At 32.7% G+C, this 13,896-nt stretch overlaps 1 protein-coding gene across 1 annotated transcript in view; it reads right to left on the reverse strand.

Annotated features, from left to right (window-relative positions):
* LOC106867788 (sorting nexin-5) overlaps positions 1-13,896 on the reverse strand; it is a 110,755-nt gene that overhangs the window by 59,443 nt on the left and 37,416 nt on the right. Inside the window, exons 5-7 of the mRNA XM_014912780.2 lie at positions 11,643-11,718; positions 7,608-7,691; positions 3,503-3,577 (exon numbers count right to left, since the gene is read on the reverse strand). Coding sequence (XP_014768266.1) covers positions 3,503-3,577; positions 7,608-7,691; positions 11,643-11,718 — 235 coding nt within the window. The remainder of the gene's footprint in view (positions 1-3,502; positions 3,578-7,607; positions 7,692-11,642; positions 11,719-13,896) is intronic.

Below are 13,896 nucleotides of genomic sequence, written 5' to 3' on the forward strand. Positions count from 1 at the left end.
ATATATATATATATATATATATATATATATATATATATATATATATATATATATACATGCATGTGTATGTCTCTTTACATGTGCAGGCATGTGTGTGTTAATGCCACCTTATTTTGACATCACATGATAGTTGTAAATGAGTGTCACTGTCATACGAGCAGTGTTGTTCATTTTCATAAAAAACATATCTGACCATAGAGAATATTACTTGGAAACAGGTGAAGGTTAGCAAAAGGAAAACCATCTGGTCATAGAAAAAAATCTATCACAAAGAATTCTGTCTAACCCACACAGACAAAGAAAAGTGGATGTTAAAATAATGATGATGAAAGAAAAAAAATGATGACAGACAGAAAGTGTATTATATTGCTTTGTTACTAATCTCAATCAGGGCTGCCACCTGAGTTTTAACCCTAGATCTCTGTTTTCCAACATCTAAATGAATTTCTGGATTTATATTTTGAAAATAGTTTATAATCTGAGTATTTTCATTTCTGCTACTGCTGGGACACATTTTTGTCTGCCTCTGATATTTTTTGTTTTTAACACAGCCCATCCAAGAGATGTTATCTCAAGAGAAATGCCATAGTAACTGGTCTATCATCAGTGTATCTGTATATATATATATATATATATATATATATATATATATATATATGTATGTATGTATGTATGTATGTATGTATGTAGTGAGTCTTCTAAGAGACCGTAAGTCAGGGAGAAGATGCACTCATATATCTGTCAGTAGAGTGCATATATTATCCGAATTTTATAGTATTTAGTATCCATCATGGCTGATCTTACCAACTGGTTTTGCGCAAAGAAAACAATGGAGTGTTATGTAACAATCCGATTATACAACTTTACACTCATCACATACAGCCGATATGGAAGGCAATATGGCGACTGCTCTCTATTGTCAGAGGTGGATTAGCACAATCAGTCAGCGGCTGCTGTGAAAAAAGTGGTGAAACGAAAAGGGTCCAGGGGATTGGGTTAGCAGCTATGTCACTTGATTGGGTATGCTCTGAAGCTAGCAAGAGTTATCTTGAAGTGGGGAAAGTGTGCATTATTATTATGGTGTCCTTGTAGGGATGGGGTGTGTGATATGGGTAATATGTGGCATGTCTAGCAGTGTCATATGTATAATTTTTTCCTGGGGTATAGTTATATATAGCTGTGTTCGTTGGTCTAATATAAAAAAACACCTCCCATGATCTTTAGAAATACAAATAAATCCATGTTAATGAAATAAAATTTTTGTCAAGCATAAAAGATGCTATAATGTGGTTGAATCTAATTTTGACATTTCTCAATTACTACCAGAAAAGAAGTCAATGGAGGCTGAACAAACAGCCAGAAGCGAACTGCTTATTTCTGACTATTTTGTGGAATGTACCATCCCTTTGAAAATTTTGGTTATCATCTCATGATATACAAGAAAACATTTCAAAAAATAATTGTCAATGTAAAGAACAAAACTTTTGTATGCTATTCAGAAGAGAATAATCTTTCATGAAAAATCACAATTGATGAATGTTCAGACATTTCAGTCACCTAAATTTTGATTATTATAAGATTTTTTATCTGAATAAGCATGATGTCATAGACATTTCGTTCGATAATGTAAATGTCAAAAATGAAATGACTTTTGGTTTATACAATGCTGTCGAATTTACTTTGTATGAAATAAATATTCCTCTGGGTTTGCAAATAATGATTGTTCTATGAAGGACACTAAAAGTGGGTTCCTGAAATTACAAAAATATGTTCTGCCTTCTGTTTTCATCATCAGACATATCTGCATCCTTGTGATAGCCAACCATGCTGTTAACATATTCCACTCATATTTAAAGGCTTCCATAAAAGATTTAACATTTTACTTTTCTTGCAGCAGCAGCAGGGAATTCAAACTAATTTAAGAAGTTCTAACTACAATATTCCACAAAAATACTTAAACAAAATGGCTTTTTCAAGAAACAGCAATTACAGTAATATTAAAACAATTTGATGGTGCCAGGAGAATTCATAAGCTATTAAGGAATCCTAGAATTAAATATATACTACTTTTCATTCAGTATGTACTACAGAAGATGAATTTTCTGAATGTTGAATTTATTTGACACATTTCAGGTTATATTATTTGTATTAGTGATATAATTAGAGGAAGAATTTTGAGTTTCCTTGTTAACAGAAATTGGTCACAGCAATGAGAGTAATTTCAAAATAATTGCTAATCTTAGAGGATAGGCAACAGCACATGTAATTAGTGAACCTTTTCATGATGATATCAATGTCAGAAGATTTAAAACTGTTTGAAATTCCTACTAGAACTATTGTATTCAAATAAGAAAAAGGTTTCCTTTCAGTGAAGATGGAAGTATTGCTAAATTCAAGATATATCCAACAGTAACTTGTGATCTCATTATATCTCCTATACCTATATTCCCCTCACTATCCATTTCCTGCCCATTGTGCCAGAAAGCAGATCTGGATGATTAATGGGAAAGTTAACATTAAAAAGCACACAGTTTACCAATCTCTACAGAAAATATTCCTGAATAGCTGTAGATGTTAAAAGATATAGAAGATGGATTTCAAAATTCAAATATGATCTGTGATCCAATCTTATGACTAATTTAACTATCATATTATATTCACCATGTGTTGAAAGAATATTTTCTCTAATGGACAGTGTCATAACATGAAATTCTTTCAAAGCAGAGACAGTAAAAAACAGATTACTTTCAAAGCAATCTATTATTAGAAATACTTTATGTGGAAGCACAGAAAGAAATAACAGAATGCAGCACGTGGAGCCTAAAAGAAAATTAACTCAAGGACTTGCTGTAAGCAAAAGATACTTGGAAAGAATAAAAAGAAAAACAAAGAGAAAATAAATTATTTTCTTTTTCAAAAGGAACTGATGAAAAGGAGAACTAGTTATTATTTTCTACATATAAGACTAAGTAAAATCCTGCTATAAACCTATTTAGGCATAATACTTTTATAACCTGAATTTTCTATCATTTGAATCTGTTTTAGAGTTTTCCTGAATATTGCATTGGCAGCTCTGATTTCAACAATATTTGTATTAATATCTTCTACAACTTTCCATTAGTACTAGAGAATACCTATTTAGGCAGAGAGGAAGAGAGTTACAGAGGACCTTTGCATTGGATAAAAAGGTTGTTGATGATACAGATTACCTATGTCCTACTTGGAGTAATTAGTGGTGTACATTCCATAAAGATTGTGTAGCAAAATGTAACCTAGTCAAGATTTGGCAAGATTGTTGAAACCAGCAAATTAACTTGGTACAATTGTTACTTTTTAGTCAGTAAGAAATCATGTAGAGTTGTAGTGCTAACAGGATGTGAGAACATTGCTAAATATGTGTAGAGTATCTAGAGTATATATCATCGTGTACAACTAGAGTGAAAGATACTAAACACTTGATATCATAGAATTTTGACAAAATTACAATATTAGAAAAGCTTACCTCTGATGTCTCTTTCATTAAAGCAGTATAGTTGTTAGCCCAGTCACGGGTTTTCTGGAAATATTCATCTACATCCTGTGTTAAAATTTAAAAGAAATGCAATATTTTAAAATAATTTCTAAACAATCATTAATTTATATATTATTTTATAGCTAAATATTTTCTTTGAACAAAAGTAATCAAAATACACATTACAAGCATAATGCTAGATTTTATTAAATAATGCTTTTGATGATAATGTTATCACTTTAATACTGGTATTTCAATATAATAAATATTTTGAAACAGCATATTTCAAGTTGTCTCTCTTTCATATTGTCATTTATAGCAAAGACAACAACTTTCAGAGTTCTCCCTAAACATCTCTAATTGACATTATAAAGGGAACCAAGTCATTAATGTATAGAAAAACTTTCAGAGATATTTGAGCTTGAATTCATTCATGGTGGTTTCATAAATGAAGATGAAATAAAGGTAACTAGACTCTTTCCTGAATCTACTAAAAGTACTAGTACAGTCTCTGAACTGTTTTTTTTTTTTAGTTTATTTTTTCATTTATTTCACTAGCTGTATATAAAATTAAAATATAAAAAATTATATACTATTTACAAAGAAAACAAGAATGTTCTAAAGAATATAATGAAATAGGTTTTTATTGAGATTGCATTATTCAGTCAAGTGAGGCCAACAAGAAGAATTATAGTAAAAAGCTATTGTCCTTTCCATGATGACCTCTTAGGAGAGCACTTTATACAAAGTCATTTTTATATCTTATTTACAAACTTTGAAGTCTATAACAAAATAGCTGGTACATAAAGCTCTGTGACTATGTTGTCACAACTGGAGAAATATTGTACTAAAATTCATGACAGCAAATCTGTACCATCTATCTGCTTGACTGCAGAATGGAAACATGAGTATGAAGTTGGTAAAATCAGCATTCTATATCTGCAAATGGCTGGAGAATGAAAACGAGAATATAGTTTTACCTGCAATAGCCTCAATATTCTGAAATTAGCACAAAAAATTCATCTATTTATAAGCCTTGTTATAAGGTTCTAGAGGGTTGAATCACATGATGGCTCAATGCTGATTGGTCTGTTAATCAGCCGATCATGTGAAATGACTATGATGTGACACTTACTCAGCTATTCAGCAATTCAGCTTCAAATCTGCTATAGAAGGAAAGGCCAGAGAAGTTGTGTTAGAAATGGATATTGCCACTTTAAATGATGATGATGGAATGTAACAACTTTCCCACTGGATTCGTTTTTGCTTTAGATTTAAATCAATCAATATCTAGCATGTAAGAATGTTTGAACAATATCAATAGCTGAAGGACATGACAGTGATTATCTCATCCAGTTTGATAATCTTTCATCTTTAAGACTCAGAGACTACAAAATGATTTTATCAGACTCTGTACTTGCATAGAGGGTCAACCTATAAGATACGAGAAATAGATCACCTAAACAAAAACTTATTCTGAAAGTAATTATCTTTCCCAAAGCAGGACAATGTAAACTTGCAGATGAGGAGAATCTAGAACAGAGAATGAATGTAATTAGCAGAGCAGGCAAAGCAAAAGATGGAAACAAGTATTTAATGAATGCAGTTATGGAACAAGGTGAACCATTTTGATCGGCTTTTGAGCATGATAAGCAAATGAAGATAAACATACAAATAGAACACATTTTCCTTCAGAAGAAGAAAATGTAACGAATTCATCCTCCACCTCCTCCTCTTCCTTAAATATATAGGTAAAAAAGAGAAAACAGAACTTCAAAAGTTGGATCAAGAATCAAATTTATATGCAAAACCCTGCTTAAGGTCAACCTAAAATATCCAAAATGTGGATTTATACAAATGAAATGTCAAATGTTAAAAAGTGGGTCTATATATAGATTTATGAATTATGACATTTCTTGGTTGGGTATGCAAATCAATGGATATTATAACTGCATTTTTACAGAGCAAGTAATGTGACAAATTAGTTTATTTAAATCCTCCTCAACTAGCCAATGTGCCTCCAGGTTATATATGGAAACTTTTTAACTGTGTATATGTCTTGGCTGATGCTTCATGATCTCAATATGGATGAAGTTAGGATTAGTAGCCTCAAAATATGATCAGGCAATATTTACATGGTATTGTGGAAACAAATTACATGGTATCATTGCTACACCTGTGGGAGATTTATACTTTGCAGATATTTGACGATCTTTCAGACTTATAAATTATTAATGTGAAGTCTAAAAATGTAAGAGTTTCAGTATATTATTAAAAAGAATAGAAATGTTATTGAAATTGAACAAGACAAATATGTAAAGAAAAGAAAATATATTTCAACGAAAAATAATAGAAACTTAGATGATAAAATATCAATAACAGAAATTATTGAAGTTAGGAAAATGATAGGTCAACTAAATTAATTATCCACATAAACTAGGCAAAATTTAAGTTATGGTGTTAATGAGTTAAGCTCTATTCTAAAACAAGAAAATGTGGAATATATTAAACATATTAACAAAACTGTAAAGAAAGCAAAGAAGGAAAAAATCTCAAATATTTATTATAGAACTAGGAAATATTAATCACAGCATACAGTTGTCTTTTGCCAGTTTGAAAGATAGAGTATCACAAGAAGACTATTATTATCTTTTTGATTGATGACTATAATTATTATATGCCATTTGCTTGACAATCTAAGTGCATTACAAGAATTCTCAAAAATACTCTAGCTGTAGAAACTTTAGCAATGGTTAAAATAACAGAAGTATGTGTTTTTTATAGAAAATTTTAATTGGAATTTTTTTAAATTAGAGAACAATATTGAAAATATAAAAATAACTTGCAAAACAAATAATTCCTACCTTTATAATGCAGTACATTCAGTGATACAAATTTTAGTCTTAAAAATTTGCATAAAAATGACTACCCTGGGAGAAATAATAAACAGAAAGGAAACTGCAGAAATTTTATGGATTCCAATAGATGAACAAATTGTTGACACCTTGATAGAAAAAAACAACCCTTCTTCAAAATTCTTAGGTTCTAATCATAATCTAAAGTATCTTCAGTATAATTATCAAAATTGCATTCTTCCTTTTTTTTTTTTTGCAGATGAAAACCTGGTATTAGCATAAACTCACAGCAGATAGACACTCATAATGACAAAAGAAGAAAAAGGTGAACATTGTTAATAGCTGAAAGGGGACAAACCGTTCCTTAGAAGATAGTCATCTCCAATTACCTGCAGGAGAAGTATCAGGCAAAGGGACATGAGATGTAGGCAGACATGTTTGATGTGGATTTGATTGTTCTATAAAGAATACAAAAATTTTGTTTCCCTATATCTGAAAGTGTTGTTGTTTGTTATTTAACACATTTGATGCCCAGTTATTTTTTCAACTGACATTCAACTTTTCTAAGTTAATGCTGCATATCATTCCTATTTGGGCACCATGTATTTTACATCACATCTATCCTGTTTATGCTGCACTTCTTTCATGCACAACAATTACTATGCTTTGCTAACAGAAGTAGGAGATCATAAAACTGATCAGTAAAAAGTCTTCTTCATGGCTAATTAACAGAAACATGAAAAACCGGTCCTCAGTCAAATCGTCCAACCCATGCTAGCATGGAAAGCGGACGTTAAACGATGATGATGATGATGATGATGATGATGATGAAACTAGTATACAATTTAACAGGAATCAATATATCATATAGCAATGAGAACAAAAGAGTGTATTAAGTACAGTAATACATACATCAAATTATTAATCTAATTTATCAAAAAATATAGTAATATATTTGATCAAGTTTCCTTTATGATAGATTTGATGTAGCTCTGTAATGGTATAAATATATTAAACTAATAATTAACATTAATTCCACAAAGAATGATTAACAATTGCACCAAATAGTTGCATCACTCACAAGCAATATTAAGGATCATAAGCCCAGCTGTTATGAACCACATATTTCAAGTATAAAAATACAACAGAACTTTCTTCTAGTGCACTACAGAAAACACTGAAGAATGTAAACAGTGGACTCTGCAGAACAAATCTTCCAGAAAAATATATTTGAAATTTACCTTGTGGTTTCCTTTCCGTACTTCATCAACTGCATTTGAAAGTTTGTCAATTATTCCTTTTCGCAGCTTTACTCTTGTTGGTGCCTAAGGTAATTACATTTCAGCAAAGTAATGATATAAGTATTATATGAAAAGAAATAAAATAACAAACACAGTTTTCTGCAAACATATACTCTTACAGATTTATAGATAAATAAATGTATCAAGTTGGTGCAAAGGTAATGGCCGATTTTAAGATCTCTATCAAAAATGAAAAATCCCGTGATTAAGACAATATTTATTCATTAACATAATTTCCATTGCTTTCTAGAACTTCATTCCATCACTCAACAAGCTTATAAATGCCACACTTGTAAAACTGTTTAGGTTTTGGTGCAAAATATGAATCCACCTCATTTTCAACCTCTTCTCTTGTTGTCAACCTAAGAGCATTTAAATGGTTCTGTAGTCTCCAAAATGAGTGATAACCAGAAGGAGCAAGGTTTGGAGAATATGGAGGATGAAGCAATATTTCCCAACCAAGATCTTCCAAGAGATCTTTGGTCGGTCAAGCTGTGTGAGGACAAGCATTATCATGATGGAAGATGACACCCTTTCTGTAGACTAAGCAGAGTCGCTTTCTGTTAAAAGCAGCTTTCAAATGATGAAGATGATCACAGTAGAGATTAGCAGTAATTGCTTAATTGTTGTCTAACAGTTCATAATGGACAATTCCTTCAATATCCCACCATACACTTAACATGATCTTCCTTGGATGAAGTCTTCCTCTTGTTTGTTGAACAAATCTTCCTCTATAAACAGCCTGATCCATGATCAGTGGCATTTAATATTATGGTAAAGGATCCACTTTTCATCACCTGTAACAAGCTTTTCTAAAAATGGTTCCTTAAGGTGTCGTGAAAGCAATGACTGACAACATACAATATGCTGTTGTAGATTCTCTGGAGACAGTTCATGTGGGGCCTATTTTCCAACCACTGAAATCTTTCCGATCTTTTCCAGTTCACACTGAACGGTTGTAAGGGCTATGTTCAATTGTTCTGCAAGTTCTCTACAAGTAGCAGTTGAATTTTCTGACAACAGCTTTCAACTCTTCGGAATCAAGTTGTTTTGAATGACCTTCTTTAGGCTTGTCTTTCAAACTTAAATCCCCACTTCTGAAGCAAGAAAGCCATTTCTAACTCAGTTACTCTATATCCAATTTACTACTCCTAATGTCTTCTTTCCTCCCCGAGGAAAAAGATACATATGACAATATTTATGACCATACCTAGCTATAAGGAGTCAACTCACTCTTGCCCTTCATTCTAAACAGACACAGTCCTCTAGTCTTAGATTTAGTAGTTGATAAAAGGACAAATAAATTAGAAATGAACCATAGTCCTTTACAAGCTATGACTCCAGTGGGCTTCATGCCATTCCTGGAAGTGTAGTCTATTCTTAGCTACAATAGTGACAACATGAATTTCTTCCATCTTGCTCTGTTAAAGTATTTGAGAAAAATTATATTAATGTGTCAAACTGGTTAAAATTCTATCTATTTGTGCAGGTGATGATAGCACTGCATTTAAATTGATGTAATGATTACATTGTTCAATTAAATGGAGCCGCTTGAAGCGGTCGTGTTGCATCACTTCTTGATATCCTGTTTCTTATTTTGATTTTATTCACCTTACTTCAAGCTGTGCAGATACTACCGGACTGATTTGGTGTTCCAACTTAAGTACCTAATTCAACTGAATCTGAATTATATATATATAACAAAAGAGCAGGGGTGTTTCCACGCAGGAAAAAATATAGGCAAATTTGTTGTTGAAAATGCACCTAAATTTGAAAAACTTATAATTGTTAAAAATAAATTTATTTGCATATATACCAAACTAGTTTCAACAATATTTTTTGTTTTATCAATGTTAAAAATTTAGAATTATGAATTAGAAAAACATGTTTAAAAGTTTCAATGTTGACGAGTTTAAATGTTCATAACAGTCAATAATATAAAAACTGTACATTAACTTGTTTAAATGTACATTTAAATAATGTACATTCCTGAAATACTGTAAATTTGTGTCTCTCTTTTGATGAAAGGTTGTGTTTTAAGAGAGATTTGCCATGATGGAGTATCACCTTCAAAATTTTAATTGATCATACTGACTTCAGTACATATTTCAATCTGGCATTTATTTTATAGATCTCTGCTTGATGAACTGCTAACTTTGAGACATAGTGGGATACAATACTCAATTTAACAACAGATGTAAACACACTCATATTAGGTGCAAGAATGACTGTATAGTTGAGAAGTTTGCTTCCCAACCACATGGTTCCATGTTCAGACCCTCTGCATGGTACATTAGGCAAGTGTTTTCTACTAAAGCCCTAAGCCAACCACAGACTTGTAACTGAATTTGGTAGATGGAAACTGCAGCATTGTTCATCAGAAAATGAAGGAAAGCATGTTTATAAAGAAGAGTTGTTTGCTTCAGACTCCTTGTGTGCCGATTCTGGCCATAAAAAAGGAACAAATAATATGATGCGGCTGTAGGTCATAACACCCAGGCAACGCTAGGCTGCATTGCTAGTATGTTACATTTCTGTATTTTATATACTATATACCTTATATTTTATTCATTTCTGTTTTTAATTGTACAACTTATTTTTTCTTTTCTTTCCTCTTTTCCATTTTCCCCTCTTCCAAATTTCCTCTTTACTTCTTTCTTTTTGTTTCTCTTCCTTTTTCTATTTTTATTTCATTAGTTGTTTTCTCTCTCTCTCTCTCTCTCTCATTCACTCTACCCTTTCTCTTGTACCTTATATACTGCCTTCTCATCCAATTGCTTTCTTTCTTTTTCCCTCTCAAAATAATTATAAAATGCTTCACTATCTATCCAACTTTGTAAATATCTGTAGCATAATGCAATGAAGTGTTCCCTGATGATCTGTTGTAGTGTGGGCATCTAAATGCACTTGGAACACCTATTGCAGGACTCCAAACAACAATAATGGTGAAAACTGCATAGGAACTATGATATAAACTTGCATTTATCCTTATTTCTCCCATACATTCATAAGACTTATAATTTTCATAATCACCTTGCATCTGTATAACTTATAAATCACATAGGCTGACCTAGATACTCTCATGGAATGTGCTCAAATGGGGTTTATTTTTCAGCATACTACCCCCTTGTGGTCCACACACTTCATCCATTGGTAATGTAGTGTTTGGCTCCCATTTGGTGAAGAAGCTTTCATCCTGTCGGTCAAAAAAGTCATCAATAGCAGGCATGACATCATCATCATTGCAATGTTGCTTTCTGGCCAAGTGTTGTTTCATGTTGGGAAACAGATGATTGTTAGATGGGGCTAAATCAGGAGACTGGGAGGCTGAACAACCAGATCAAAGTCACAGTCACACTCAGCAGCCATTGAAACCAAGGACTTGTGGGCTGGCACATTGCTCAGATGAAACAATACACCTTTCATCAGTTTTCCTGGGTATTTGGTCCTGATAGTTTTTTATAACTGCCTCAACAAGTTGGCAGTTGACATAATACTCTCTACTGATGGTGTGGCTCTTTGAAGGTAGTTAATAAATGCAATGCCTTCTGCACCCCCAAAAACTTAGACTATCACCTTCCTTGCAGATGAAATGACTTTGGCCTTCTTTGTAGTAGGTGAGGAGAGGTGTTTTCACTGCATGGATTATCTATTTGTTTATGGTTCAAAGTGATGAATCCAACACTCATCCTATGCCAGAATTGGAATGTCTTTAATTCAAGTTCTGTTCAGTTAGGGTTGTCTGAAACTGAACAATATCAACAACTAAGAGCAGTTGGAGAGGCTGAAGTTTAGAGAGGAATTCCATCATCAGTATTTAATTATTATAATAGTTTCTGTGACTAAATAAAATCGATTTCCTGCAATACTCTACAAGCTTCACAATCTGTCTTATATCTAATTAACTATATCAAAGTTAATCATTAAAATATTTTATTATTCATTTAAAGTATCTGATATATATTTATATCTTACCTCAACTTCTGACAGAAATTTTATCAAATGTTCGTCCTTCTGAAATACCTCATGTGACAGCATCAAATGCAAGTACCTACAAAATACCAGATTATCTACAATTAATTATATTAGTTCAGAATATTTTGTGTCCTAAAGATCAGAAGACTTATTGAACCTGTTGTTTTTAGTACAATAAAGTCTAGCAAATTCCATCCCTCTTCAAGCGATACTCACAAGAGAAGCTGAATTCAAAACTGCTATCTTAGAAAACACTCAACAATTTTACAGTACCTCACTTCTTACATAAGTGAAGAAAAAAAAACTACCTAATTCTTTACAGTGAGGCAGGCAAGAATGAGGTGTGATAAATGTCAACTCTATAGTACTTGTGGTGTAGACCCTAAATGCCCTTTCATTTCTTCTCTGTTGTTAGAAGTGTAAACTAATAAATGATTGAGTAAATGATTTAAAGAACTAATGGAATAAATTAAAATAATAGATAGGTGACTCTAAAAAGGCTTCTCATGAATGATCAAAGGTCTCCAAACATAATTGAATTAAATAAGTCTTTTATCCTCTACTTGTTACAGCCATTAGACTGTGACCATACTGGAGTAAACCCTTGGTGGGTCTAGTCAAACAAATCATCTCCAGTAGTTGTTTTTTAAAGACTGGTATTTATTCCATTAGCCTCTTTTGCTGAACTGGTAAGTTATGGGGATGTAAACAAACCAATACTCATTGTCAAGTGATGGTGTGGAACAAACACAAACACACACTAATATACACAATGTGTGTGTGTGTGTGTAAGTGAAGGAAAGGAATGGAGATGCAGTCAAGCAACAACACATCTTTTTAAAGTGGAATGAATTCCATATTATGAGTTTGAAATAACTTCATAATTTATGACGTTATCCACATTTTTGTCAAGTGCAGCTTGACAGGTATTGAATCTTATAGTGTAATGGTTATTCAAGCATTAGGTTTCCACACAGTTTCTGTCTACCAAATCCACTCACAAGGCATTGGTTGGTCCACTGCTATTATAGAAGACATTTGCCCAAGGTGTTGTGCAATGAAACTAAACCTGAAACCACATGGTTACAAAGCAAACTTCTTAACCCTCCTGTGGACTGGTGCTGTATTTTTCATGGTTAGTGCAGTGGGGTATGGAGAACCCTACTCATAGTTTTAGCTATTTTTAGTACTTCTTATTACTTTATATGTGTTCTTAAGCGATAATATTACCAAAAAACATATTCTGATATAATGTATTTATTTAACATGTAAACAAAAACAAATGAGTACGCTTTGAAAATGAAGGTCAAACAAAATAAAACTAATTTTTGGTTGGGAGAGTGCTCCTTGCATATTTACTGTTTACTCATTGTATGCATTATCATCTTCATCACTCTGAGCAAAGCAGTCAATGTAAATGTGCATAACATGTTCCAAGCAGATGGGCTTGTAACACTTCTGGCAGCAATTTCTTGTCTTACGATCTTTTGACAAGGACACAATGAGCATTTTTGTATGGAACCTTCACGATGACGTTTTGGAGGTAATTCCTTAGATGCTGAGAAATATTGAATCTTCCTTTTCTAGTCAGTCATCCATCAACTTAACATATTTCTACCAGCATGACATAAGTCAAGCTATTAGTTATAGCCATCACATGACTATAATTCCATAACCTTCCTTTCTACTCTACTTGCCTTCCACTACAACTTACATCAATATTCTATGATCTGCCTTTACTGTACTTTGCATTCACTATCATAATTCCAAACTGTTATGACTTTCAGTATTATTTATCATTATCATATGTCTGTATTACAATGGGCAGTCTCAACAGTAGTTAACATTTACAACTTCCATATACCATACCATCATGATCTAAAGACTGCTGGACTTTTGCAATGCTTATGGTTTACTGGTCTGCAGCACCAACTTCAGTTGCATTAGAGATCTGCATAGGAGAAGGTTGATCTGAAGGTTTGCATTGGGGATCTGGATTGGAGTAACTTAGGAAAACTTACCAACAGCCTTAACCAAAAAATAAGGGGCCTGTCCCTTCTAGGTTAACTCTAACCCTAACCCTAAACCCTAACCCTAAACCCTAACCCTAACCCTAAAACTCTAACCCTGACCCTAAAACCCTAACCCTAACACCAGCCCTAATCCTAATCCTAACCCTAACCCTAACCCTAACTCTAAAACCCTAACCCTGACCCTAAAACCCTAACCCTAAAACCCTAACCCTAACACCCTA

Source organism: Octopus bimaculoides, chromosome 16 (assembly GCF_001194135.2).
Source record: "Octopus bimaculoides isolate UCB-OBI-ISO-001 chromosome 16, ASM119413v2, whole genome shotgun sequence".
Taxonomy (NCBI): Eukaryota; Metazoa; Mollusca; class Cephalopoda; order Octopoda; family Octopodidae; genus Octopus; species Octopus bimaculoides.